General features: G+C 41.8%; 1 protein-coding gene across 1 annotated transcript in view; it reads left to right on the top strand.

Moving 5' to 3' along the window:
* The window catches only part of LUZP4 (leucine zipper protein 4), a 33,219-nt gene extending 9,172 nt beyond the window's left edge, over positions 1-24,047 (top strand). Inside the window, 6 exon segments of the mRNA XM_053891341.1 lie at positions 13,597-13,728; positions 14,864-14,982; positions 18,891-19,703; positions 19,876-20,014; positions 20,017-20,113; positions 23,960-24,047. Of these exon segments, the coding sequence (XP_053747316.1) occupies positions 13,597-13,728; positions 14,864-14,982; positions 18,891-19,703; positions 19,876-20,014; positions 20,017-20,113; positions 23,960-24,047 (1,388 nt within the window).
* Positions 24,048-27,304: the final 3,257 nt, after the last annotated feature.

Below are 27,304 nucleotides of genomic sequence, written 5' to 3'. Positions count from 1 at the left end.
CAAATAGCCAAAGCAATCCTGAAAAAGAAAACCTCAAAGCTGGAGGCATCACAATCCCGGACTTCAAGCTGTATTACAAAGCTGTAATCATCAAGACAGTATGGTACTGGCACAAAAACAGATACTCAGATTAATGGAACAGAACAGAGAACCCAGAAATGGACCCACAAACGTATGGCCAACTAATCTTTGACAAAGCAGGAAAGAATATCCAGTGGGGGAAAAAACAGTTTCTTCAGCAAATGGTGCTGGGAAAACAGAACAGCAACACGCAGAAAAATGAACCTGGACCACGTTCTTACACCATACACAAAAATAAACTCAAAATGGATGAAAGACCTAAACGTAAGACAGGAAGCCATCAAAATCCTTGAGGAGAAAGCAGGCAAAAACCTCTTTGACCTCTGTGGGGGATAAGCTTAGGAATCCCCTGGGGCTTACATAAACACCACTTTATGCCTTACACCAACAAGGCATAAAGAATTACAAAGTCATAAAATACTCACAACCAAGTTTGGATAAACCAGATTGGCACCCCAAGAATATGGGGGTGGAAAAAGCACCCCAAGAATAGCGAGGTACAAAGGTGCCAGGAATAGGGAGGTGCGACGGCACCCCAAAATAGAGAGGGGGTGCAGAATAGAGAGGAAGAGGCAAAGGCCCAGAAAAGGAACAGGCACAAAGGTGCCCAATACATAGGAATATGAAATAAACAAGATTAGATGTTCAGGGTGGAAGCATCCCCAATTTAGTACTATAGCAGAAAAGCTGCTTGCACAGGAGGATAGGGCCAGGTTAGGTAAACTGGTGAATTGGACTATGGACCACTGAGCTGCAGGCGAAGCAGCCCAAAGAGAAGAGATGGTTAACAAAAGAAAAGGTGCCTTATTAACCCTGAGGTTATTCCCCCTATCTGTCTCATCCCCTAGGCTAGCTAAGATAAACAGAGGTGCTGCCTCATGTCTGCCATTAACAGCTATCTGCCCATTTGCCCGGCTCCAGGATTTTGTTTTATATTGACCCAAACCCCAGACACCGTATATCTTCAAAACCCCCCTTTCCTTCACGTCCGCAAGTTAACGTTCACTGTTTCTTTGTCTCTTTGTGCACACCCATCCCATCATATTTGTAAGCCTTCTGATCTGAATAAATATGGGACAAGGACCCTTATACGGGGCTTTTGTCTTTTCCTGGACATTAGCCATCTCTTGCTTTAATCCTGTGTCCGCTCTTTTGCTGGCCAAAAGAGAACTTTAGACTTAGAGTCTATGACAGACCTCAGCTGCAGCAACTTCTTACTCAAGAGTCAAGGGAAACAAAAGCAAAAATGAATTTTTGGGACCTCATCAAGATAAAAAGCTTTTGCACACCAAAGGAAACAATCAGCAAAACTAAAAGGTAACCAACGGAATGGGAGAAGATATTTGCAAATGACATATCAGATAAAGGGTTAGTATCCAAAATCTATAAAGAACTTATCAAACTCAACACCCAAAAAACAAATAATCCAGTCAAGGAATGGGCAAAAGACATGAATAGACACTTCTCCAGAGAAGACATCCAGATGGCCAACCAACGCATGAAAAAATGCTCCACATCACTCATCATCAGGGAAATACAAATCAAAATCACAATGAAATACCACCTCACACCTGTCAGAATGGCTGACATTAACAACTCAGGCAACAACAGATGTTGGCGAGGTTGCAGAGAAAGAGGCTCTCTTTCTGGAAAACAGTATGGAGGTTCCTCAAAAAATTAACTATGACCCAGCAATTGCACTATCCAAGGGATACAGGTGTGCTGTTTCTTTAAAAAAAGTTTTTTTTAATGTTTATTTATTTTTGATACAGAGAAAGACAGAGCATGAATGGGGGGAGGGTCAGAGAGAGAGGGAGACACAGAATCTGAAACAGGCTCTAGACTCTGAGCTGTCAGCACAGAGCCCGACGTGGGGCTCGAACTCACGGACCGCAAGATCATGACCTGAGCCGAAGTTGGACGCTTAACCAACTGAGCCACCCAGGCGCCCCCAGGTGTGCTGTTTCAAAGGGGCACATGCACCCCAATGTTTATAGCAGACCAATTGACAATAGCCAAAGTATTGAAAGAGCCCAAATGTCCATCAATGGATGAATGGATAAAGAAGATGTGGTATCTATATACAATGGAGTATATTACTCGGCAATCAAAAAGAATGAAATCTTGCCATTTGCAACTATGTGGATGGAACCAGAGGGTATCATGCTAAGTGAAATTAGTCATTCATAGAAAGACGAATATCATATGACTTCACTCATATGAGGAATTTAAGATACAAAACAGATGAACATAAGGGAAGGGAAGCAAAAATAAAATAAAGACAGGGAGGGGGACAGAACATAAGAGACTGTTAAATATAGAGAACAAACAGAGGGTTGCTGGAGGGGTTGTGGGAGGGGAGATGGGCTAAAAGGGTAAGGGGCATTAAGGAATCTACTCCTGAAATCATTGTTGCACTATATACTAACTTGGATATAAATTAAAAAATCAATAAATTATTAAAAAAAAGATTCCAATGCTGAGAGTTTCGCAAAAAATAGGAAGGGACTTCATTTGCTGAGCAGCTGACTAAAGTTTTAAAAGACTCATTTTAGCTTCTGTGTGGGGAATGAACATAAGAACCATGACAGAAGTATGAAGATTAGTTAGGAATCTATTTCAATAATGGAGGCAAGAAATGATGATGGCTTGAATCAAGATGGTAATGGTCGATGTGGTGAGAGATGATGAGATTCTGGATATATTTTGAAGGTAGAACTCACAGAATTTGCAGATGGATTGGATATAGGGCGTGATAGAAGAAAAAAAGTCAAGAATGACTTCAAATCCTTTGTCCCGAACAAACAGAAGAATAGAATTGCCATTCAAACCATGAAACAGACTCTTAACTATAGAGACCAAACAGAGGGTTGCTGGGGGAGGGGGGAAGGGGGGGAGGGGGGATGGATGAAATGGGTGATGGGGATTAAGTAGGGCACTTATTGTGATGAGCACCAGGTGTAATATGTAAGTGATGAATCACTTAATTCTACACCTGAAGCTAATATTACACTGCACGTTAACTAACTGGGATTTAAATAAAAACTTGGAAAAAAGAAAAAGAATGATGGAGTTGCCATTTACCGAAATGAGACAGAACATAGGAAGAGCAGGTTTTGTGAGGGAAGATTTGATTTTGGTCCTGGGGTGCCTGGCTGGCTCAGTCAGTTCAGCGTCTGAGTCTTGATTTCAACTCAGGTCATGATCTCACTGTTCATGAGATCAAGCCTCACGTTGGGTTCTGTAAGCTGACAGCACAGAGCCTGCTTGGGATTCTCTCTCTCCTTCTCTCTCTCTCTGCCCCTCCCCTGCTCTAGTACACGTGCCTGTTCTCTCTCTCTCAAAATAAATACACTTTTTTTTTTTTTTTTTAAGAATTTGGTCTTGAAAACTTAGGATCATGATGACCATTGTATATCTGAGTAGATATGTTGAGTAGGTATATCAGTTACACAAACTTTCAATGGAGAGGTCTGAGCTAGAGATTCGAATTTAGGAGACATCACTGTACAGCTGCTTTTGAAAGTCGGGAGACTGGATGAGATCATTGAGGCAGTATATACGTAAATACAGAAACTCTCTAAGGACTGGGCTTTGGCTCCTGTGTTTAAAGCATTGCTTCTCAAAGCATGGTCCCTACACCAGCAACATCAGCATCACATGGGAACTTGCTAGAAATACACATTTTTCTTCCCAATTCCTGACCTACTGAAATCAGCGTCTCTGGGGGTAGAGCCCAGCAAGCTGTGTTTTAGTAAGGTGATTCAAATGTATGCTAAAGTTTGAGCACCAATGGTTTAGAGGTCAGGATGAGGAGGAGCCAGAAAAGAAAACATAAATGGAGCAGCCAGTAAGGTGGAAGGAAACCCAGGAGGGAATGGTATCTTAGGAGTCAAGTGAACAAAGCATTTCAAGGAGGAAAAAGTAATCAACTACATCAAATCCTGCTGGTGTATCAAATAAATTAACCAGTTCTGCTCTTTTGGGAGGATAAACTAAACTTCACACTGTTGACCTTCCCTGGATTCTTCTAATAAATCTTCCTTTTTGTTCAACCTAGTTGGAGTAGACTTCTGTTGTTTCCCATCAAAAGATCCTTGACTAAAAGATACCCAAATGTTCTACAATTGATTTAAAGAAACATTTTTTTATGTTTATTTTTGAGAGAGAGAGAGAGAGAGAGAGAGAGAACAGAGTGTGAATGGCTGAGGGGCAGAGAGAGAGGGACACACAGAATCCGAAGCAGGATCCAGGCTCCGAGCTGTCAGCACAGAGCCCCATGCGGGGCTCCAACTCATGAACCACGAGATCATGACCTGAGCCGAAGTCGGACACTTAACTGACTGAGCCACTCAGGTGCTTCTCTCTCTCTCTTTTTTTTTATTCTAAGTTCATTCATTTATTTTTGAGAGAGAACATGCATGTGTGCACATGCAAGCAGGGGAGGGGCAAAGAGAGACGGAGAGATAGAATCCCAAGCAGGCTCTGCGCTGTCAGCCCAGAGCCCAATGCAGGGCTCACAAACCATGAGTTCCTGACCTGAGCTGATACCAAGAGTTAGATGCTTAACTGACTGAGCCACCTAGGTGCCCAGAGGTTTAAACAAATGAATATTTGTAAAGCTCTTAAAACAGTGCCTGGCAGATAGCAAATGTTATATGTGTTCATTAAATAAAAAATAATTAATTGATCAGTCTTCAACTTGTGTCCTGTTAAAAGTCTGCTGAAGGTTAGGAAAACAACCAACCAGCTCTTAATTACTAAATTTAATGACTTCTCTGGTTCCTAGCTAACTTGATCATTCAGCAATCCTTGACTTGGTGGACCACTAGGTCCCTCTTAGAATTTTCCCTTTATTTCCGGGATGCTTCTTTGCTAGTTCTAACCATAGCTCTCTGACACTGTCTACTCAATTTCCTTTGTAATTTCCTTGGGAGCCTGTCTTTGGTCCTCCTCCCTTCTTATTCTATAATGCAATAAATCCGATATTAAAAAATGCTCCAGGGGCACCTGGGTGGCTCAGCTGAGCAACCGACTTCGGCTCAGGTCATGGGCTCACGGTTCGTGGGTTCCAGCCCTGCGTCCGGCCCTGCGCTGACAGCTCAGAGCCTGGAGCCTGCTTTGGATTCTGTGTCTCCCTCTCTCTCTGTTCCTCCCCTGCTCGCAATCTCTCTCTCTCTGTCTCTCAAAAATAAATATTTTTCAGAAAAAATTTAAAAAATGCTCCAAACCGTTTGTATACAAATCTCTCCATAATCTATTTTCTGCTGATCTCTTCAGATTCGTCTTTCAGTACCTCACCACATGAAGTGACTTGACCTTTTCAGAGTGTTGGGAGCAGTTTCCCCTGTCAGGAAATACCCTTTCCACCCTTAGAATTATTCCCTATCTTTTCAAGTCTTAAATGAATTTTTCTGGATACCTTAGGTGATTTTCTCCTGTAGGTCTCACATATATTTTATAGATACCTGTATCCTCAGAGACTAATATAGTAAGGAACCCAGATATTTATATTGTGATTTCTGTGACAACTTGAACACGTTTTCAGCTCTCAAAATGTATTAATTTTATTTTTATTTCCTCTGAAGAACCAGTGACACCCCGGATTCTTCCAACACTTAAAAATAGTGTATACCGAGCAGTATTGAGGTGATAAGAAGAATAGTTACATTTTTTTTTTTCTTAAGAAATGTCACGGCCACATCTTTAGGGAAGTCATCAAAAGGTATGTGGTACTGCAAGCCTGTGGATGGATCCTAACTGCTAAATTTGTGGTAGCTCTTCGGATTTGAGGGAAGCGGTGAACCTATCACGTCAAGAACATAACGTTGTCTTCACCAAGAATGCCAACAGCACAGAGGACAAATGGGTTTTTCTGAGTTCTGAAAAGCGAAGGTCAAGGTGTCACAGAAGAAAAAGAGTTGTTCCTGACAGGACGGTGGACGCACAAGACAAGAGACGGTTCTTAGAAAGATCGGTAAAAAAATGCCAGGGTCTTTTTTTGTTGTTGTTGTTATGAGCCAAGATCCCGTCCAGAGATCTGTGGGGGAAGGGGTGGTAATTGCTAAGCTCCACCCCCTGAGCCTTAGCAACAGTGACGGAAAGGACTGTGATTGGGTGACAAGTTTCACCAGAACCCTACGGAGCAGGGAGGGGGCGCACTCACTACGTAAGCCTAGCTGAGAGCCGTGTGCAGTTATGCTGTGAAGATGGCTTCGGTTTTCAACACAACGCTTTCTGGAATTGTGCTGGAAGAACCTGACAATGGGGGAAAGATGGCTTTTCTTGATATGTCTTTAGGTATGTAGACCCCAGCCCCCAGCCCCAACTAGTCAGGGCTCACTGGTTTTGGACAGAAGACCTCGAGTGGCGCCATGAGGCACACGCCGCTGGGCGAGACGAAGCTAGCGCTCTGTGCCCCATTCCGGGCCCCCAAGAGGGTAAAGCCCCATTCCGGGTCCCCAGTTGGGTAAAGCTCCGTTCCAGGCCCCCAAGTAAAGTACGTTGGGTCAAGCCCAGACCTTTCTGCTCCCATTTTATACAGAGCCAATAGGTGGGAAGTTGGCGAAAGCTGACAGAAATTGTGTGTGGCACGATTGCTGCAAAGGTTCAGGCTGAGGGAAATAAAAAAGCCAGGCGTCTCCATATATTTTGTTCTCTTAAGGGTGGATAGCTAGCTACCTGCCCACTTCGTATGTGGGGCCACATGCTCCTGGAAGTCCGAGAGCCTGTCGCAAATTACTGGATTCTAGGGAATAGTTTTCGAAGAGTGATAATGGGCAGCAAGAAAAGGGGTGGTGTATTCGATTGCTTGTTTCTTGCTTGTTTCTTGTTTCTTCGCTTGCACCTTTCCTCTCCATTGGCACCCTCGAACCTCCTAACCTCAAAACTCTTCACGATTAATACCCACTTTGGAAATGGGGAAGGGGAGGGGGAGATGGGCGGACTTCGTAAATGAAGTTGGAGAGCTGAGCAGGGAGCGCTAAACTTAAAAATGGCGGCAGGTCGGGTGCGGTACGGGGAGCGGGGCGGGGGGGGGGGGTTAGGGATTAGGAGGAGGAAGAGGTGGGGGGAGGGGAAAGGGTGGGGAGGGGAGAGGGGGTAATGGGTCGAGTGGAGGGGGGAGGGGGAGGGGTGGGGGAAGGGGGAGGGGTGGGGGAAGGGGGAGGTATGGGGGGAGTGGTGGGGTGGGGGAAGGGGGAGGGTAGATGCAGCGCAGGGGTTGCAGCGGGGGGGGGGGGGGGGAAGCAGCAGGGGAGGAGAGCATGCCAAAAAACTGAGGTGGGTAAGGATAGGGAGGGCATGCCTTATTAGTAGAGGGGACAGCCATGCGCGTGGAGAAGAGGAGAGGCGAATGTTACACGTGGGAGGAGCAGAACACGTCGTGGGGGGGATTTAGAGATGAGGGGGGTAGAGTAGGAGAAAAGAGACCCAGGCTTGCAAAACAAGAGAGGAAAGCGGAGCAAGGAAGGGGGGGGGACCTTAGTGGGGTGGGAGGAGTAAGAAAAGCCCACGTTAGAAGTGGGGTTGGAGTGAAGCAAAAGACCTTAGAAACGGAAGAAGTAGAGCAGGGATGAAAGATTCTAGACGTGGGGGGCTGGGGCGCAGTGAGGGTGAAACTTTGAAATGGAAAGGCACAGCGCAGGGGAGAGGTGACCTTATTGTAAGTGGGGAGGTAGGGGGGACTTCAGAAATGAGGAAGGAGCAGGGGTTCAGATCTAAAATCTGAGACAGGGAGCAGCTGTGAGGGCAATTGTTAGAAATGCCGAGAACCACAAACGATCAGTCAGGGAGGATCTTGTAAGTGGCAGGGAGCCGGCGGAGTAGACTTCTGAAATGAAAGAGGATTGTTTGCCTTTTTATTGTCGTAATAGTTTGTTTGTTTGTTTGTTTGTTTTTAACATATTGTGGCCACTAGACCCCTCTCAGGTATACAATTCATAAATATCTTCTCCTGTATTCTGGGTTGGCTTTTTACTTTCTTGATGGTGTCCTTTGAAGCACAAGAATTTTTACTTTGGATGAAGTCCAGTTTGCTTTTTTCTTTTGTGGTTCATGATTTGGTATCATAGATAAGGAATTATGACGATTTACCTCTAGGTTTCCCTCTAAGAGTTTTCCAGGTTGGCCTTTTACATTTACATCTTTGACCCATTTTGAGTTGCTTTTTTGCAAATGGTTGAGCTAAGATCCAACTTCATTCTTTTGCATGTGGGTATCCAGGTTCTCTAACATCATTTGGTAAAAAAAAAAAAAAGACTATTGTTTCCTCTATTGGGTGGTCTTGGTAGAATTGCTTTCTTTTTTTAAAAAAAAAATTTTTTTTAATGTTTATTTTTGAGACTGAGACCGCATGCGAGCAGGGGAGGGGCAGAGAGAGACACAGAACCTGAAACAGGCTCCAGGCTCTGAGTTGTCCAAACAGAACCCGATGCGGGGCTAGAACCAATGAACCGTAAGATCATGACCTGAGCTGAAGTCAGCTTAACTGACTGAGCCACCCAGGAGCCCCTAGAACTGCTTTCTTAACTTCATATTTGGAAAAAAAAATTTCATATTTGGATAGTTCATTGCTGGTGTATAGAAATAGGATTTACTTTTGTGTATGGATCTTCTGTTCCACACTTTTGCCAAGCTTGTTTATTGCCTCTAATTTGTGTGTGTGTGTGTGTGTGTGTGTGTGTGTGTGTGTGTATGTGTGTGTGTATCTTTAAGATTTTCTTTATATAAGATAATAACATCTGAGAATATAGATATTTCCACTTCTTTCCTTCAAATCTGGTTGCCTTTGATTTCTTTTTCTGGATTAATTCTCCTGGCTAGAATTGCCAATGAAATGTTAAATAGATGTGCTAAGAGTGGACATCCTTGACTTGTTTCTGATCTTAGGGGGAAGGTTTTCAGTCTTTCACTGTTAATCATCATTTTAGCTGTGGGTTTTTCCTGGATGCTTTTTATAAGGTTGAGGAAATTTCCTATTCTCTGCCATCCCCCCTTTACCCCTGAGGGGAAATGGCCCAGAATAGTACCTAAGACATTTTCTTGCTTTTTTTCCTTTAAAGTGTTTTTAACAATCTGTTTAATGATGGGTATCGGTAAGCTTTACTCTTCTAAGACATAATCCTTGTGGATTCCAGACTGCAGATTCTGGCTTCTTGCCCTCCACCACAGGCTCCACTGTGAGTCCTGAAATACTTTGTGGTGTTAAAGTAACTTTTATTTATTTTTTTAATTTAATTTTATTTTATTTATTTATTTTTTTTTTAATTTATTTTCGGGACAGAGAGAGACAGAGCATGAACGGGGGAGGGGCAGAGAGAGAGGGAGACACAGAATCGGAAACAGGCTCCAGGCTCCGAGCCATCAGCCCAGAGCCTGACGCGGGGCTCGAACTCACGGACCGCGAGATCGTGACCTGGCTGAAGTCGGACGCTTAACCGACTGCGCCACCCAGGCGCCCCTTAATTTTATTTTTTGATGTGAGAGAGAGAGAGAGAAAGAATCTTCAGCAGGCTCCACACTGAGTGTGGAGTCTGATGTGGGGCTCGATCCCACCATGCTGGGACTGGGACCTGAGCCGAAATCAAGAGTTGGATGCTCAACTGACTGAGCCACCCAGACATCCCTAAAATGACTTTTAAAAAAGAATATCGGGTCACCGGGCAGGGCTGGGACTATGGTGAGACAAGTGAGGCCCTTGCCAAAGGTGCAAAATTTAGGGAGGCAATACAAATTTGACGATTGAGATAATATTTTTAATGAAATGTTTAAAAAAATCAAATGGACAAACTTCAGCCCTCTGGCTGGTCATGTATTTCTGTAAGTAAAGGAACTGGAATGAAGTAAGTGGGGCAAGGTTGCACGCACACGGTCTGATCTGGTTTCTGTTGTTGATATTTTATTCATCAAGGATTGTTCTTGTGTTGATTTAAAAAAAAAAAAACATTTTTAAGATTTTATTTTTAAGGAATCTCTACACCCAATGTGGGGCTCAAACTCACAACCCCGAGATCGAGAGTCGAATGTTTTACCAACTGAGCTCTCCCACCCCCGCCCGCATTAATTTTTATTTTTAAAAATATTGTGTTATAAATACTGAAGGTTTTTTTTGTTTTTTTTTTTTGGAGCGTCCTAAAAATTATGCATGAGGTGAGTGCTTCATTTGCCTTAGTCTAGGCTCTGCCCTGTCACCGGGAGCCTGAATGGGGGGGAAATTCCAGAGCCAAGGAGAATCTATAGCACTGAAATCAAACCTAATGCTCCCTGTGCTTTTTTCGCTGTTGATTTCGCTGTCTTATACTCTGAGGAGTATAAGTTGGTTCCCCAGATCCATATTTATACCATTTCAGACAGACGGAACAGGCAAAACTGGTTAGTCATGAAAGGCCCTTCCAGTTCAAAGCCAAGAAAAATACATCATGAGGGAGCAAATACATGTTGCTTCTATGAGTTGACCGAGAAATCCATACTTTTCTAGTACATGTCCCCATGATTTTATTAAGGTGAAAATATTACTCTTAGCAATGCTTTGGATAGCTGCACCTGTATATTAGAAAAGCAGTTTTGGGGCACCCGAGTGGCTCACTCGGTTAAGGTGTGGACTCTCGTGTTCAGCTCAGGTCACGGGCTCACGGTTCGTGAGATCGAGCCCCACACAGGGCTCCCAGCTGACAGTGCACGGAAACTGCTACTGATTCTCTCTCTCGTTCACTCTCTGTCCCTCCTTTGCTCGCACTTACTATCTCTCAAAACAAATAAAAAAAGAAAAATTTTATGTTATTTATATCATTCACATGTTATATATAATTTTATATTATCTGTATCATGTATACTGAATGCAAGATTACTACTTTCATTGTAAGAAGATGTGATAAAATAGGAAAAGGCTGTACAAATTTATTTTTGTCCTTGTCCCAGTAAACATTTTCAGAACGTATTATAGTGTTTTCTTAGAAATAAAAGGCAGGGCGCCTGGGTATCTCAGTCGGTTGGGCGTCCATCTTCAGCTCAGGTCATGGTGTCACGGTCTGTGAGTTCGAGCCCGGCGTCGGGCTCTGTGCTGACAGCTCAGAGCCTGGAGCCTGCTTCGGATTCTGTGTCCCCCTCTCTCTCTGCCCCTCCCCTGCGTGTGCTGTGTCTCCCTCTGTCTTTCAAAAACGAATAAACATTTAAAAAAAAATTAAGAAATAAAAGGCAAAAATATGGGGCGCCTGGCTGGCTCAGGTCACCCAAAAATATGGCCAGAAAGTAGTGACGACTACTTTCTGCTTGCTAGATGTATTGGGTCCCAGATCCATAAACGTTTATAAAGCATCCACTCTGTATTGAGCCCTGGGCTGGGCACTGGGTACCCTGACAAACAATGGCCTCCTCTCGAGTGGCTCATGATTCAGTTGCAGTGGCAGCTAAGTACATATGTGCAGTTCTGTGTTGTGTTAAGTGTTCTGGAAGCATATGCAAAGTCCGTCAGAAATGGAGGGGAACCTAAGTCACGCGTTTTGAGGTTTCTAGTATTCTAAGTATTTAAAAAATGACAGGACAGTGTCTACAAAAACCAGAGTACATTTTAAATGTTCACAAAGAGTAAAATAGTGATTTCAACACGTTCTAAAATACAAAGGAATATAATTATGCTTTTTAGGGGCACCGGGTTGTAGGACCTGACATACATGAGACACTCAACAAATGCTTGTTCAGTTTTTAAGATATTAAAAATTTTTTTTTATTCATTATTTTTGAGAGAGAGAGAGAGTGAGTGTCAAGGCACATGAGCGGGGAGAGGGAGACACAGAATCTGAAACAGGCTCCAGGCTCTGAGCGGTCAGCACAAAGCCCGCGGCGGGGCTCGAACCCACAGACCGCGAGATCATGACCCGAGCTGAAGTCGGACGCTCAACTGACTGAGCCACCCTGGCGCCCCAAGACATTTTCTGCCTTGTTTAATCCTTCTGTGACTCTAAGACCGAGCTTGCCATTAGTTTTGGTGACTGGGAGGTCAGGAAAAATTAAGTCACTGAGAATTGTCCAGGAAAAATTAAGTCACTGAGAATTGTCCAGGAGTGCCACTAGGCAGACTGGTCCCAGAGCACTCTCTCGTGTCATTGTGAAAAGTACCTCTGACTCAGGAAGGAGCTTGCTCTTCCCTTTCTCCTCTCTGAAGTTTTGCTCTCCTGTTTAGGAAGTCACCCATTGCACTGGGTCCCTGAGAGCTGGGTGGCAGCCGTTTTAGGGCTGATGAGGGCGAGAGGTTGGAAATGAAAAACTCTTCCTGCAGTGTCCTCTAAGATGTTTTGATTCGTGCACTCGCTTACTCTGTAATGAGAAAAAAAACTCTGCCCAGAGATCTGTACAGACTTTAAATGTAGAATACAGTGGAAAGAACGGAGGGGAAAAAAAAGAGAAGGTAAGAGAATGCAGAAGGAATAAAAGGAACCGAAAATTAAAGGTTATGTCTTTGCAAGACGTTAACAACCATTGGCTCCTGACAGGCAGACAGAACCAGGGCTTAAAACCCGTTTGTCAAGAAATGGTACTCGATTGTTGAGGTTTTTTTTTTTTTTTAATGTTTATTCATTTTTTTAAGACAGAGACAGAGCACAAGCAGGGGTGGGGTGGAGAGAGGGGCAGGGGGGACACAGAATCTAAAGCAGGTTCCAGGCTCTGAGTTGTCAGCACAGAGCCTGACATGGGGCTCGAACCCAGGACCGCGAGATCATGACCTGAGCCAAAGTCAGACGCTCAATCAGCTGAGCCACCCAGGTGCCCCAAGAGTCAGACATTTAACCGACTGAGCCACCCAGGTGCCCCAGCTCGTGCCCATTTCTAAAGATAACTTGACCTAAGTAAGCTTGCATCCATTGATAGAACATCCAACTTTTGAATCTTCCCATCGCAGATATCAGGAGAGAGATTTTAAGGCAGGTTGTATGTGTCTCTCATCCTTCAAATCGTGCCATGTAAGTGCTGTCTATCTGAGAGCATTAAGAACATGCCTGACTACAAGGTAAAGTCTGATTGCTCCCTGCTATTTACGCTAATCTTGGTTCCTTGCCTCTTTGGTGTTTCCTGTGAACGTCCATCACTATTACTTCCTTTCTTACAATTCACAAAAATGAATGTAACTAATTGTCTAGCACTGACATTTAATCAGGAATGACTCTACCGCTCTGTGTTTCTCTCAAGCTAAAATAACACTTAGTAAAATCATTCATTTAAATGATTTCCCCTTTAGGCTACGTTACTGTGAAGGAATTTTATTTTTGCATAAATGATGTTACTGTAATTCTGTTTAACGGGAATCTTTGTTGTGTCAGGAAACTGACTCTAAAATGTCTGCATTGTTTGATCTTTGTTATGGTTTTATAAGTTCCTTATTATACAGGTGTCATGGTTTGGGGCTTCCAGTTTTTACAATGTTCTAACGTATGATGAGGTAGAATATAGATTATTCACTTGAGACACGTTGTAATTCGGCTTTTTCTATTGTCTTCATTTTTTTTGTATTTTCTAACACAGATGACATTATAACACTTAATAAGGTAGAAGATGTAAACAGTGAATCAAGCAAGAAAGGGGAAGAGAGCGATGAGAAAACGAGCCCAACTTCAAGACAGCCATCAAATGCTCTCAGATGTCACCAGCAGAAAGGTAAAAGTTTACTAAAAATCAAACATTGTAAAGAGTCTGAAATATTTGTGAATAACTAGGTAAGCAGATTCACAAACTTGGAATGTATTCTAAAATTGCCTTACTCTGCTAGTTTGATTTTTCTTGAAAACGTAGGCATGCTGGTTCGGTAAGAACGTATGCCATGACAAATGAAAACAAATTTTTAATTTCTATGTGTTACTTCCTTAAGGGAGAGCACGATGAGAATAAGAAATACTTTGCGCCAGTTCACAAGCCTGGCTTGTTGGTCCCATTCTACTTTTGGGAGGTAACACAGGAGGCGTAAAGGCATGGTTAGTAACCTGAGCACCATGGCATCCACATTTTGAAAAAAATGAACGCTCGTACAGCAGAGTACAGAAGAGCATGAAAAAAGTCTTCTTTTTGTATTGCCAATCCCATTGGTTAGTGCATAAGAACGTGCTGCAGATTGCCATTGTAGAGAAGTCTGTTCAACGGTTAAGGATCTCCATGGTTTAGTCAGCAGCCTGGAACCATCTTGACAGTGTGCATGCTCTAAGCCCCCGCCAGTTCCTACCCAGCGTCATTACAGTCCTTGTCTGAAACTTTCAGTGGCTTAATGGGTTCTGAGAAAAGGAGGGATGGTGGTTATTATGGGAACAAATCTGCTAAGAATGGGGAGGTAGCCCATTCTCCTGTTTCCAACTAAATGTAAAATTGATCTTTGTGAGCCTTTTGGAGATCCATATTCTTTGTTTCTGCAACTATCTTTACACCCAAAGCACAGCAGACAACTGAGGCGAATATTCGTATGGTTAATACAAAGCAGATAGTTTTTCTCCATCTCTCCTTCTTCTAGTAGGGTATTCTTCCAGTTAATTTCAGATACCATGCCCCAACTTTGTTGTCATATGAAAACAAATTTGAGGTACTGCATACAAAGAAGACTACTATATTAAGATATGCAAATAGGAACAGTAGGGCAAAGACTGTTCTAGAATTCAGTGAGACTCTCAGATGATATCAGACTAATGAAATGTCAAGTTTTGCAAAACCCAGGGCATAGCCTTGAAACAGTGAGATTGCAGATAATACTTCTGAACAATATGTTGAATTTACTGACTGAAAATACAGCAAATAATCATTTTTCAAGGACTCTCACAATTCACAAACAACGTTGAGGAAGGAAATCAAGACGAAAAACCTTGCCAAGAATCTTCTGAGTTCAAGTCTGAACAAAGTGCTTCAAACGAGCAGCCTGTAGATAATCAGGTAAATGTAAATGCTGAGAATTAACCAATGTAAAAGGTCCTAAGTTTAATATAATTCTTAATATTAAAGATTATTTTCAGTTCCATTGAGAGCAGAGATTGTTTCATAGTACTCCCTCATGGCGCCTTGAACATAATTGAAACCCAATATTTGTTCATTGATCTTTGTCCTCCGTAACTGTTGTAATAAACACTTAATTTTTGCTATTTTCAATCATGGCTAGAAATTTTGAATTTACAAAATGCCAGAGTAGATGATTGGTTTTGTGACTTGTCTTGCATAATCATTCTCATTTTTGCCCTCATCTAGAGTCTTTGATCTTTAGGTATAGTATAAAACAGCTTTAGTAGACTTGCGAATGAATCATAAAAACTAGAAGTCGGGCACCTGGCCTGGGTGGTTCAGTAGGTTAAGCGTCCGACTTCGGCTGAGTTTGTGAGTTCGAGCCCCACATCAAGCTCTCTCCTGCCAGCGCAGAACCCCATTTGGATCCTGTCTCCCTCTGTCTCTTCCCCTCCCCAGCTCATGCATGCTCTCTCTTTTTGTCGAAAATAAATAAAAACCTGAAAAAAAATGAAAAACTCTACTTACAAAAAAACCAAAAAAAAAACAAAAAAACACCGAGAAGTCAGGTGATACAGGATATGAAATACACTCTGGGTCCAACTGGTGGGACATACTATAGTTGTACAAATTCATCATCTCTGAACTTGTGTAAGTGAGCCAGTCACTGGACAAGAGTTTGCGAGATCTTCATATCCAGATTCATGAGCTAACATTCATGCCACTCTTTCGGCTGGGCCTCTAAGCTGATTCTTCTTAAGGCATTATGTGGCCATTTAGTAAAAAGCATGGTGGTGCTGGGAAATTAAACCATTTTGGGTCAGATTACATAAACGCCAGTCTTTTTCTTTTTTGGAGGGCATCATGTTGCATTTTCAAATAAAGGGTTAATTTAAATTGATTTAGCAAATACTGATTAAATGTCTACCCTGTGCAGGTGCTATGCAAGATATTAGAGCAATCCTGCTTCAAATATTATATGTGGGGATAGGAGAAAAAGATAAAAGAATTTAGTGCCAGGCAAGTTGCAATATATGTTCTAATGTGTACGTTATATATTGTGATCATTCTGATTGGGAGGACTTGAGAAAGTTTGGTTTAACAAGTGACCTATAAATCTGTAGGGTGAGGAGGTTTTTCATAACGTTTGGAAAGAAGGATATGAGTTTATATCTGCTAATGTCTGAGGTGCATAAATGAACTGAGAATTATTGTAAAACAGTATTTACTTCTTTTTTTAATGTTTATTTATTTTTGAGAGAGAAAGAGACAGAGTGTGAGCAGGGGCGGGGGAGGGGCAGAGAGAGAAGGAGACACAGAATCTGTAGCAGGTTCCAGGCTCTGAGGTGTCAGCACAGAGCCCGACGCGGGGCTCAAATTCATGAACCGTGAGATCATGACCTGAGCCGAAGTCGAACGCTTAACCGACTGAGCCACGAAGGCGCCCCCCACCCCGCCTTTTTTTTTTTTTTAATTTTAATACCAGTATAGTTAACAACGGTGTTATATTAATTTCAGGTGCAGAATATAGTGACCCAAAAATTCTCAGTATTTTCAAATTTAAAGCCTGTTTTTTAATGCTTATTTATTTACTTTTGAAAGAGAGAGACAGAGAGGCAGCGAGAGAGGGAGACAGAGAATGCCAAGCAGGCTCCGCACTGTCAGCACAGAGCCAGATGCGGGGCTCGGACTCACAAACCGTGAAATCATGACTTGAAAATCAAGAGTCTGACGCCCAATCGAGTCCCCCAAGTGCCCCTAAAGCACCTTTCTATCTCTCATACTTTTGAGACTTTTGAGACCGTCATTATAGCAGAACTCACCAGAAAAAAAAAAAAGTACTCTGAGGCCAAGAAATATATTAAAATTTAAGCACGATTATTTCACCGATAAATTGAATAACAATTATAGTTTTCAGTCGTGTGTTGAAATTCTAATAACCTGGTTTTATACCGCACAAGATTTAGTCTCGATACCAGTGGAATACAATTGTATGTATTCTGCGCAATTTTTTTTGATAGTACCTGTTGTTTATAAGAAAACGAACATGCGTTTCATTTTTGAAGGGGGGAAATTTGTCATAGCCAAGTGGATGAAAACATTTCTAAAAATCGTGCAGGCTCCTTTGGAGGTGTTTGCTGCATATGGGTCTTCAGGAGATGGGTCTCAATCCTTCCTGCGGTCTCTATGCTGCCAACACTAATCGCTTAGAAAAGGGAAGAGGTACCTGTGCATTTTACCCAGTCTCCTTCTGTTTTATGGTAGAAAGGCTGGAGAGTGAGTATGGTTTTGTGCTTTTGCGGAGTAACAAATTTGTCTTTTTTTTTTCCTTTTTTAAGTGAGAGTGAAGAGCTGTTTTTTAAAATTGTTATGTTGATTTAGTTTTTAAGGGAGAGAGAGCAAGCCAGGTAGAGGCAGAGAAAGAGAAAGAGAAATTCCAGGCAAGCTCCGCACTGTCAGCGCACAGCCCGATATGGGGCTTGAACTCATGAACCGTGAGCTCATGATCTGAGCTGAAACCCAAGAGTCAGACACTTCACCCACTGGAGCCACCTGGGGTCCCCTGTCATATTTTTCATTTTACTTAAGTTTTATGTGAATAATATTCTTTATACCAATACTTCCCTGCCTTTTAACGGTTGCTCTCAGCTTCCGCTAGTGTTCTGTTGGAAAGTCATAATGGCACATCTAGGGCATGTTTTGTTTGCCAGGCAATATTTCCTAGTGGAAAGCTTGATTTCTCAGCACGGTCCATATGGTTTCATCCTCTTGCATTTATATAGCCTCGTAGAGATTTGTGAAAGGTTTCATTATTGCCACGTGGCTGGTTCATTCTATCGCCCTTTTGTTTTAAAAATGGAAAAGGCAGAAAGGCTGACTTGTTGCCAGGCCAATTTATTTATGGAACGGTATTAAGTCAACCTTCTGCTTTCTTTATTGCTACCTTTCCCCTCACGTATTTGTTTTTCTCTCTAGAAGTATTAATTTATGTTGAAGAGATAGTTTCTTTTTAATGAGCCCAAGCAAGTGAGGAATAAATAGTATGATTTTAATACTTTCCTTTGGTTCGAAGGATTTGTACTACAAAATATTAAATATTCTGTCTCTCTTCAGCTGTAAAGTCACAGAATCTGTTTCTTTACATAAAACACCTTGGAATATATCCAGATTTGCAAAGTAACAAATTTTCTATATGTAAAACGTTTTTTTTTTTTTTTGAGAGAGAGAGAGAGAGAGAGAGCGAGCACGGGAGAGGGGCAGAGGGAGAGGCAGAGAGAGAATCCCAAGCAGGCTCCACGTTCAGTGCAGAGCCTGATGCAGGGCTCGATCTCACGATAGTGAGAGCATGACCTGAGCTGAAATCAAGAGTTGGACACTTAACTGACTGAACCACCCAGGCGCCCCTATATTTAAAACATTTTATTTGACTTTTATATTTTTATTAAAAATATTTATTTATTTTTGAAAGACAGTGAGAGAGACAAGTGTGAGCAGCAGAGGGGCAGAGAGAGAAGGAGACGCAGAATCCGAAGCAGGCCCCGGGCTCTGAGCTGTCAGCACAGAGCCTCACATGGGGCTCGAACTCACAAACCATGAGATTGTAACCTGAAGTTAGATGCTTAACCAACTGAGTTACCCAGGTGTCCCTAATTCTATTAAACTTTTATATGCGTGATATTCTTTGTGCCAGTGACATGGGCTCTGAGTTTTCTCTGCAAGTTAGTTCTGAAAACCGTTTATAAAAGTAGGAGCAATGAAATGTTTACAAAAAAAAAAATTGTCCGTAGAAACGGCTTTGACAAAACAGTATTATATTTGTCTTGCAAAATTGTGATTTTTTGCAGGAGAAGTGCAATGACAATTCCAACTCCCAGACAGAGAGGAGTGGGAGCCTGTCGGAAGAGAATGAGCAACAATTGGAAACATCTCCAGGCCAACTGTCAGAAAACCAAGATCATTCAGAAAGATCTCAAGGCCAGTCGGAGAGTTCTTGTGATCAGTCAGAGAGTTCTGGCCAGTCAGAGAGTTCTGGCCAGTCGGAGAGATCTCGTAGCCAGTCAGAGAGTTCTAATGAGCAATCTGAGACATCTTGTGACCAGTCAGAGAGATCTTGGGCCCAAAGAGAAAGATCTCGTGGCCAATTAGAGAAAGCTCGTGATCAGCCAGAGACATCTCATGCCCGATTAGAGAGAGCTCATGACCAGCCAGAGAGATCTCATGCCCGATTAGAGAGAGCTCATGACAAGCCAGAAAGATCTCATGCCCAAATAAAAAGATCTCATGGCTACCCAGAAAGATCTCATAGCCGATCAAAGAGATCTCGTGGCCACACTGAGAGATATCATGGTCACTCAGAGAGGTCTCGTGATCATTCAAAGAGATCTCATATCCCATCAGGGAGATCTCATTTCCCATCAGGGAGATCTCATGTCCCGTCAGGGAGATCTCCTGTCCCATCCAGGAGATATCCTGTCTCATCAGGGAGATATGTCCCATCAAGGAGATACCCTGTCCCATCAGGGAGATCTCCTGTCCCGTCAGGGAGATATCATTTCCCATCAGGAAGATCTCCTTTCCCGTCAGGGAGATCTCATTTCCCGTCAAGGAGATCTCCTTTCCCGTCAGGGAGATCTCATTTCCCATCAAGGAGATCTCCTGTCCCGTCAGGGAGATCTCATTTCCCATCAAGGAGATCTCCTTTCCTGTCAGGGAGATCTTATTTCCCATCAGGAAGATCTCCTGTCTCATCAGGGAGATATTTCCCATCAGGGAGATCTCCTGTTTGGTCAGGGAGATCTGTCTCATCAGGGAGATCTCATTTCCTGTCAGGGAGATCTCCTGTCCCGTCAGGGAGATCTTATTTCTCGTCAGGGAGATCTCCTGTCTCGTCAGGGAGATTTCATTTCCCATCAGGGAGATCTCCTGTCCCATCAGAGAGATCTTATTTCTCCTCAGAGAGATCTCATCTCCTATCAGGGAGATACCATGGCCAATCAGGGAGATATCGAAGATACTCACCAGTAGAAAGATTCAAAACATCATCCAAATTTGAGTCTGAATTTGACAGGTAAAGACATAATAAATATTTAATCGTTAGTATAATGTGTAGAGTCATACGGAAATGTACTTTATTGGGTAAATATGTTTTTGTAATAGATGTTGCATTGGGACTAAGGTATTACTAGAATGAAGGTTAGTAACCAATACATGGCATCAATACTCTTTCAACTTGCTCCCATCTCTGGATCATCCAGATTCCCAATGTGCCCTCCTTAACTTGTTTCATCCAGGTTGGCTTTCCCTGGCAGAGCCCCATGTACTCAGCCTTTCCTACTGAGACTTCCCGACAATAAAAACACATTGACTTGGTGTCCCATTCCCTTTGAAACTGTCAGGTTTCTAGGCCAGCTAATCTAACAACAGACTATGCTAGACTGATAATATAATCTCGGACAATGAATTTCTATCTTTCCTTCTCTGTCTCCTTCTCGAAAAGTCTTCAGAGAGTCCTCGGCATACAAATGATAGGCGTGTCTTTGGGTAGCTGAAGTCTTCTTTTCTTGAATCAGACCATAGGAGAGGATGCTATTCTATGCATAGATGCAACACTCACCTTCTGAATACATTTAGAATATATCACGTGCATTTACTTGCCTCCTACAATGGATAGGTTAGGTCTGTCTGCCCTAGCAAAAAAAAAAGAAAGGGAGAGAGAAATTTAATAGTATTGCAAATTATTTGAGTTTTAAAAACGACAAGACGCTTGTAGTAGGATCAGGTAATTGAGTAAAAGTTTATTTTCAGTTCAGACTTCTCAGCGATTGCCTTCAGCTTTCATTGCCCATAAATGTCTAGTCAGATATTTTAGCACATATTAACAACTGCACAGAATTGCTAGTTTCAGCTTCATTTTCCCCCCAAAATGTAGGGGTAGGGTATTGTGTATGTAGACAATGACTGATGTAGGCACTATTTTAATGCTAACGGCCTCATCCTACTTCCATTAACAGTACACAAATAATTTGCTATAAAAATGAAAATATGCTTAACATTGGCGACAGGCAATTAATATTTCTGCATTTCTTCAGGATTTTTATGTTTTACTTTATTTTATATGGTAATTTTTGTCTGTCAAGTGGCATAATACTTCCACCGAGGTGCTGCAATTCCATTTACGATGACATATTTCTGTCATTGTCCATTTTAAAATTGAATGCACAATTCTGTTCCGTTGTTTCTCCTTTATTTTCTATTATTACAATTTCTTGTATTTTCAGCACAAATAAGGGTATTTGCTTGGTTAACATTAAAGTTATCAAATGCAGAACTATTCTAAAAGAACGTATAAAGTACAGAAAATTAGTGTACTCTTAGAATTGATCCCTTGGAGATTAATTCTTCAACTCCATCATTTTCCATTCTAATACAGTACATGAGTTGACCAGTTAGGTGTAATAATACTCTTCAGACCTGGAGTTGGCTTCTGCACCAAGGATAAAATGAAGACTTTAGTAATTTCATGCCCTCACGTGAAATTTTCCCCTCAGGCCAACTTGACCAGAAGATAAAGACAAACCAGAAGGGTTTAGTACATTTCTGCCTTACATACGTCACCAACGTACAAGCCCAGTGTGGTTTGGATAAAAGGTAGTTGTGCAAATCTCTGGCATAAAGAATGAGAGCCTATTCAGAATATTATTTATTTATGGAGACTCGCAATAACGAGTCTCAATTCTGGAAAACCAATATGATTCTCAAAAACTCTAAACAGAATTTATCGTAAGCAGGATGTGGATTTGGATTTGTGACACTCCAAAAATACCAGATTTCAGCTTTCAGTACTTTTCTGATATGGCTAATTATATCCATAGACAGATGTCTTCTTTCTTGGCTGAAGTGATACGTAAATAGAGAAGCGTGCAGAACAAAAACTGTCCTTTGTACCCTCCGCTAAGTAATTTCCATGAAGCGAATGGCAAAGTGCACCTATCTTTACATGAGCTGGGCTGTCCACCTGATGAAAGCTTTTCTAAATACAGATAACAGCTTCAGAGGAAATGAGCCTTTTAGTTTCAGAGTGCTTGCCATTTAAACTCCAACTACAGAGTGACAACTGACATTACCACTCCACCATGCCAAGTCATTCTTGAAACAGATTCAAACCTGATGATGATTGACAAATCAGATCTTTGAGTCTAAAATCCCTAATTTACTGTGCATCACTGTGAAAAACAGAAATCTTTTCAGACTAACTACTTGATTTCCCGATTTTTGTTCCCAGATTCTTCACTATTCCCTAGTCTCATTTGTTACTCAGTTGTTAGTATTTTTCTTACTTCTTGGAAGATGATGCCAGTGAGAATCTGGTCCGTGAGTTTTAAGGAAACGGCCCTTCTTGGAGTGAGTAGAAACAACATACGAATATGAAAACATGGCTTTATGTCCCAATTCTGTCACTAAGGGCATTGGGCAAATTACTTAATATTTCTGGATCTCAGTTCCCTAATCAGTGCAAGGAGAAATTTGGGCTACGTGCCTAAAGGTCTAGACCAACTGGAAACATCTTACAAGTTTATGAATTTTGGGTTTTTTATTTAAAAAAAATCGTAAAAAGCCACATAAAATGACCATCTTAATCATTTTCAACTTTACACTTCAGTGATGTTAAGTATATTCACAGTGCTGTGAAACAGACCTATAGAACTTCTTCATCTCACAAAACTGAAACTCTATACCCGTTAATAACTTCCCATTTTCCTTTCCCCCCAACCCCTGATAGCTCCCATTTTCCTTTCTGTTTTTGTGAATTTGACTACTCTAGATACTTCCTGTAAGTGGAATCCTGTAGTGTTCCTTTTTGTTTTTGTTTTTGTTTTTGTGAGTGGCTTATTTCGCTTAGCGTAATATTCTCAAGGTTCATCTATGTTTGTAGCCTGTGACAGGATTTCCTTCCTTTCAAAGGCTGAACGATATTCCATTGTGTGTATATACTTTATTTATCTGTTGATGGACATTTGGGTTGCTTCTACTTCTTCAAATACCCTCTCTGCTCCTCCGTCCCCTTCGGAGATTCCCATAATGCATGTATTGGCCTGCTTGATAATATACCATAAACCCCTTAGGCTCTCTTCATTTTTCTTTGTTCATTTTTATTCTGGCTTCTCCAACTCAGTGATTTCAAATGACCTTGAAATGATTTCAAATGACCTCTTCGAGTTTGCGGATTCTTTTTGCTGCCTAATCCAATCTTCTGTCGAACCCCTCTAATGAATTTTTCGTTTCAGCTATTGTATTTATCAGCTCCGGAATTTGTTTCATTCTTTTTTATAGTTTCTATCTCCTTGCTGATAATCCTATTTTGTTCATGCATCATCTTCCTGATTTCCTTTGGTTGTGTATCTGTGTTCTCTTTTAGCTCGTTGAGCATCTTTATGATCATTATTTTAAATTTTTTTTTAATGTTTATTTATTTTTGAGACAGAGACAGAGCATGAACAGGGGAGGAGCAGAGAGAGAGGGAGACACAGAATCTGAAACAGGCTCCAGGCTCTGAGCTGTCAGCACAGAGCCCGACGTGGGGCTCAAACTCACGGACCGTGAGATCATGACCTGAGCCGAAGTCGGACGCTTAACCGACCAAGCCACCCAGGCGCCCCTATGATCATTATTTTAAATTCTTTGTCAGGTAGCTCATAGATCTGCATTCCTTTAAGGTTGAATTCTGTAGTTGTATTTTGGTTGATTGGACCAAGTCTCTGATTCTTTGTGTGTCTTATAATTTTTGCCGGGATTTGCGCATTTGAAAAAACAAACACTTTTCCAGTCTTTACGTTCTGGCTTCGCGCAGGGGAAATCTGTCTGGGGAGTTCTAGCACCTCTCAAACCTTTTATAACCTCTTGTTCCCCTTGGCAGCTGCCTGCAGAACTGCAGCTCTGATGCGCTGTTTGCCTCTGTTTTCAGTAGCTTCCAAACTCTGGCCTTGGTCTCATTAATGCTCTGAGTCTGGTGAAACAAAAATCTAGCCCCTCAGGCAGCCCCCAGAGAAACCAGAACATTGGATACATGGTCCCCTCTTTAGTTTCCATCCCAAGGGTGGAGCCCTAGTCCAGGGGTTTCCTTGTGGTTGCTCTATGCTCATTGCATAGGGGGAGGGACAAAAATAGGTGCACTAAACGCGGGGAACATTCCTCCCCCATTCACTGGAATCCCTTCTTGGTTTTACAATAGCCAGAGTGCTGTAGTTTCTCAGCTGGTCTCTGGAGTTCTCACAGAGGTAGTCTAGTCTATATGTTGTTTTTATTTATTGCTTTTTTATTAAAAAAATTTTTTTGTTAATGTTTATTTTTGAGAGGGAGAGAGACAGAGTGTGAGTGGAGGAGGGACAGAGAGAGAGGGAGACACAGAACCCGAAGCAGGCTCTGGGCTCCGAGCTGTCAGCGTAGAGCCTGACGCAGGGCTTGAACTCATGAATTTTGAGATCATGACCTGAGCTGAAGTCGGATGCTTAACCGACTGCGCCACCCAGGCGCCCCTGTATGTTATTTTTAATAGAGTGTGTATCTTAGGCAAAAAAGGGCCTATAGCTTCCTAGTCTGCTGTTGTCTTCCTCAGCTTGGGCTGCCATGACAAAATACCACAGATTGGGTACTCTAAACAACAGAAATTTATTTCTCACAGTTCTGGAGCCTGGAAGTCTGACATCAGGGTGCCAGCATGGTCGGGTTCTGGTGAGAGCTCTCTTCCTGTCTAGCCACCTTGTCTCTGTGTTCTAACATGGTGGAGAGAGAGCAAACTCTGGGCTCTTCCTCTTCTTATAAGGACACAAAATCCCATCATGGGGACCCCATCCTCATGACCTCGCCTGAGCCTAATTACTTCCCAAAAGACCCCTCCTCCAGGTACCATCGCGTTGGGGGTTAGGTCTTTAGCATATGAATTTTGAGGAAACAGAACACTGAGTCTGTAAATGCTGTCTTGATGACGTTACTCTGAAATAAAAATTTAACCAGAAATATTCAATTGCCTGGTTAACTTCTGATCTTTGCTATGCATGCGGTGAATAAAAATGCACCGCTAAGCCGAAAATCACTTAGCGAAACACTATTCTGTATTCTAATCGCATCTAGCATTCAGTCTTCAATCAGATGTTTAAATATGTATAATGAAACAATATTGCTTGAAGACATACATTTTACATAATTTCACTCAGTATAAAAGGTTGTTGTTTTACAATGTCACCATTTATGATTTGTGTCAGGTTTTTAACAATGAAAAGGCGTGAACACTTCCAGAAACAGGTGTATCGAAGACATGATCAAATGAACAGGAATCGAAGGGTAAGTATCAGCCTTTGCGATTTTATAGCACAGATTCTATGTAGATTTTTTTATGTCGTTTTCATTTGAACCGGCTTTCTGTTTTGTAGCCATTTTTCTTCTAGTAGTTAGTTTTGGCATCTGCTTATATTGATGATTACTTTATTTAGTTATTTAGTTAGTTAGTTATTTTACTCTTTATTAATTTTATTTTTTTAACTTCTATCCAAATTCGTTGGCATACAGTGCAACAGTGATTTCAGGAGTAGATTCCTTAGTGCCCCTTCGCCATTTAGCCCATCCCCCCTCCCGCCACCCCTCCAGGAACCCTCAGTTTGTTCTCCATATTTAGGAGTCTCTTCTGTTTTGTCCCCCTCCCTGTTTTTATATTGTTTTTGTTTCCCTTCCCTTATGTTCATCTGTTCTCTGTCTTAAAGTCCTCATATGAGTGAAGTCATACGATATTTTTCTTTCTCTGACTAGATGATTACTGTAATATGTTGTAAAACCCGTCTGCCAACATCAGTGTAGGAAGAAACCTTGTATGTCAACCGTGTCTACATGTTTCCAGCCTTGCACTACAGGTGCTTGCAAAAGGTTCCCCCTTCCCTTCCGTTACCCGCATTTCTACCTTATATTACTTAATTTACCTTCTGAGTGGGCATTAGACAAAAATGAGATGGGTTACAAATAAAACTTATGCGTAGTATTTATTTATTTATTTTTAAATAGGCTCCACACCCAACGTGGGACTTGAATTCATGACCCTGGGATCAAGAGTCACATGCTCCACTGAACTGAGCTACCCAGACACCCCAGTAGCATATGTTACCTTAAACATTCTTTTACAGTCCTTGAATCCCCAGGGCATTGTCTTTATTTTATTTATTACTTACTTCTTGGAGTGCTGTAACAGTTGCAAGAAATGCTGTATATTGACTGAGCCATTTAATTAAACCTATTTTGCTGGAAACGTCTATCTTTATTACAGAGCTCACATGTTTGACCTAAGTATTTAGATGAAAAGCTTTATTAAGTAGGTGTAGCTTAATTAATTAATTAACTAATTAGGTGTACCTAATACTTGCTTACTCCTACACATGCCACTCTGGTATTTTTCCCGATACCTCTTCACCTATAGGAAAAGACAGGGTGGCTTAGATGGCAATGTGATACAGTGTAAACCGTTCTGGTTTGGATCTGAGAGATGTGACTTCCCTTCCTGGCTAATCTCCTTACGAGCTGTGTGTATGACCTTGTACATGTCACTTTCCCTGCTCTCGGTATCAGTTTTCTTTCCCTATAAATAAGATTAACATGAAAGACATCTGTAAGATATCCAAAGAGATCTAAGTGGTATGGTGCGGTGACTAATGACAGGGGCTTTGGACTCACACTTGGATGGAATCATATTTCTACCACTTAGTACCAGTCTAATCAATTTCAGGATATCCATGCTTTTTTCAGTGTTTATATCTCTGAAAGCAGGAAGTGCCTTACATTTGCTATGGTATACCATAGTTAAATTGGAAAGTTTAAAAACTTTTTCAGGGGCATCCGGGTGGCTCAGTCAGTTGAGCATGTGACTCTTGATTTCAGCTCAGGTCACGATCCCAGGGTCATGGGGTCGGGCATGTGTCAGGCTCTGCGCTGAGCTTAAGGTTCTCTCTCTCTGTCTGCCCTGCTCTCTGTCTCTTTCTCTCAAATAAATAAATAAATAAATAAATAAATAAAATAAAAGCTCTTTCAGTGATACGTAAAATAACAGTGCATTTTATAATCATTGGTATCTTAGATTCGATGAAGCATGGTAGCAGAGGTACCCTGGGCCAGTCCCTTTGAGCCTGTTTCCTCAGCTATAAAATGGCGATAATATTGACCTCATAGGTTGTTGTGATGATTAATCGAAATACGTGTAAACATTTTAGGATAGAGACTTAGG

The sequence above is a fragment of the Panthera pardus genome, unplaced genomic scaffold (assembly GCF_024362965.1).
Source record: "Panthera pardus isolate Hobbes unplaced genomic scaffold, ASM2436296v1 HiC_scaffold_27, whole genome shotgun sequence".
In the NCBI taxonomy this organism is placed as follows: Eukaryota; Metazoa; Chordata; class Mammalia; order Carnivora; family Felidae; genus Panthera; species Panthera pardus.
Note: the sequence above shows the minus strand (reverse complement) of the source record. Positions and strands in the feature narration are given on the sequence as shown.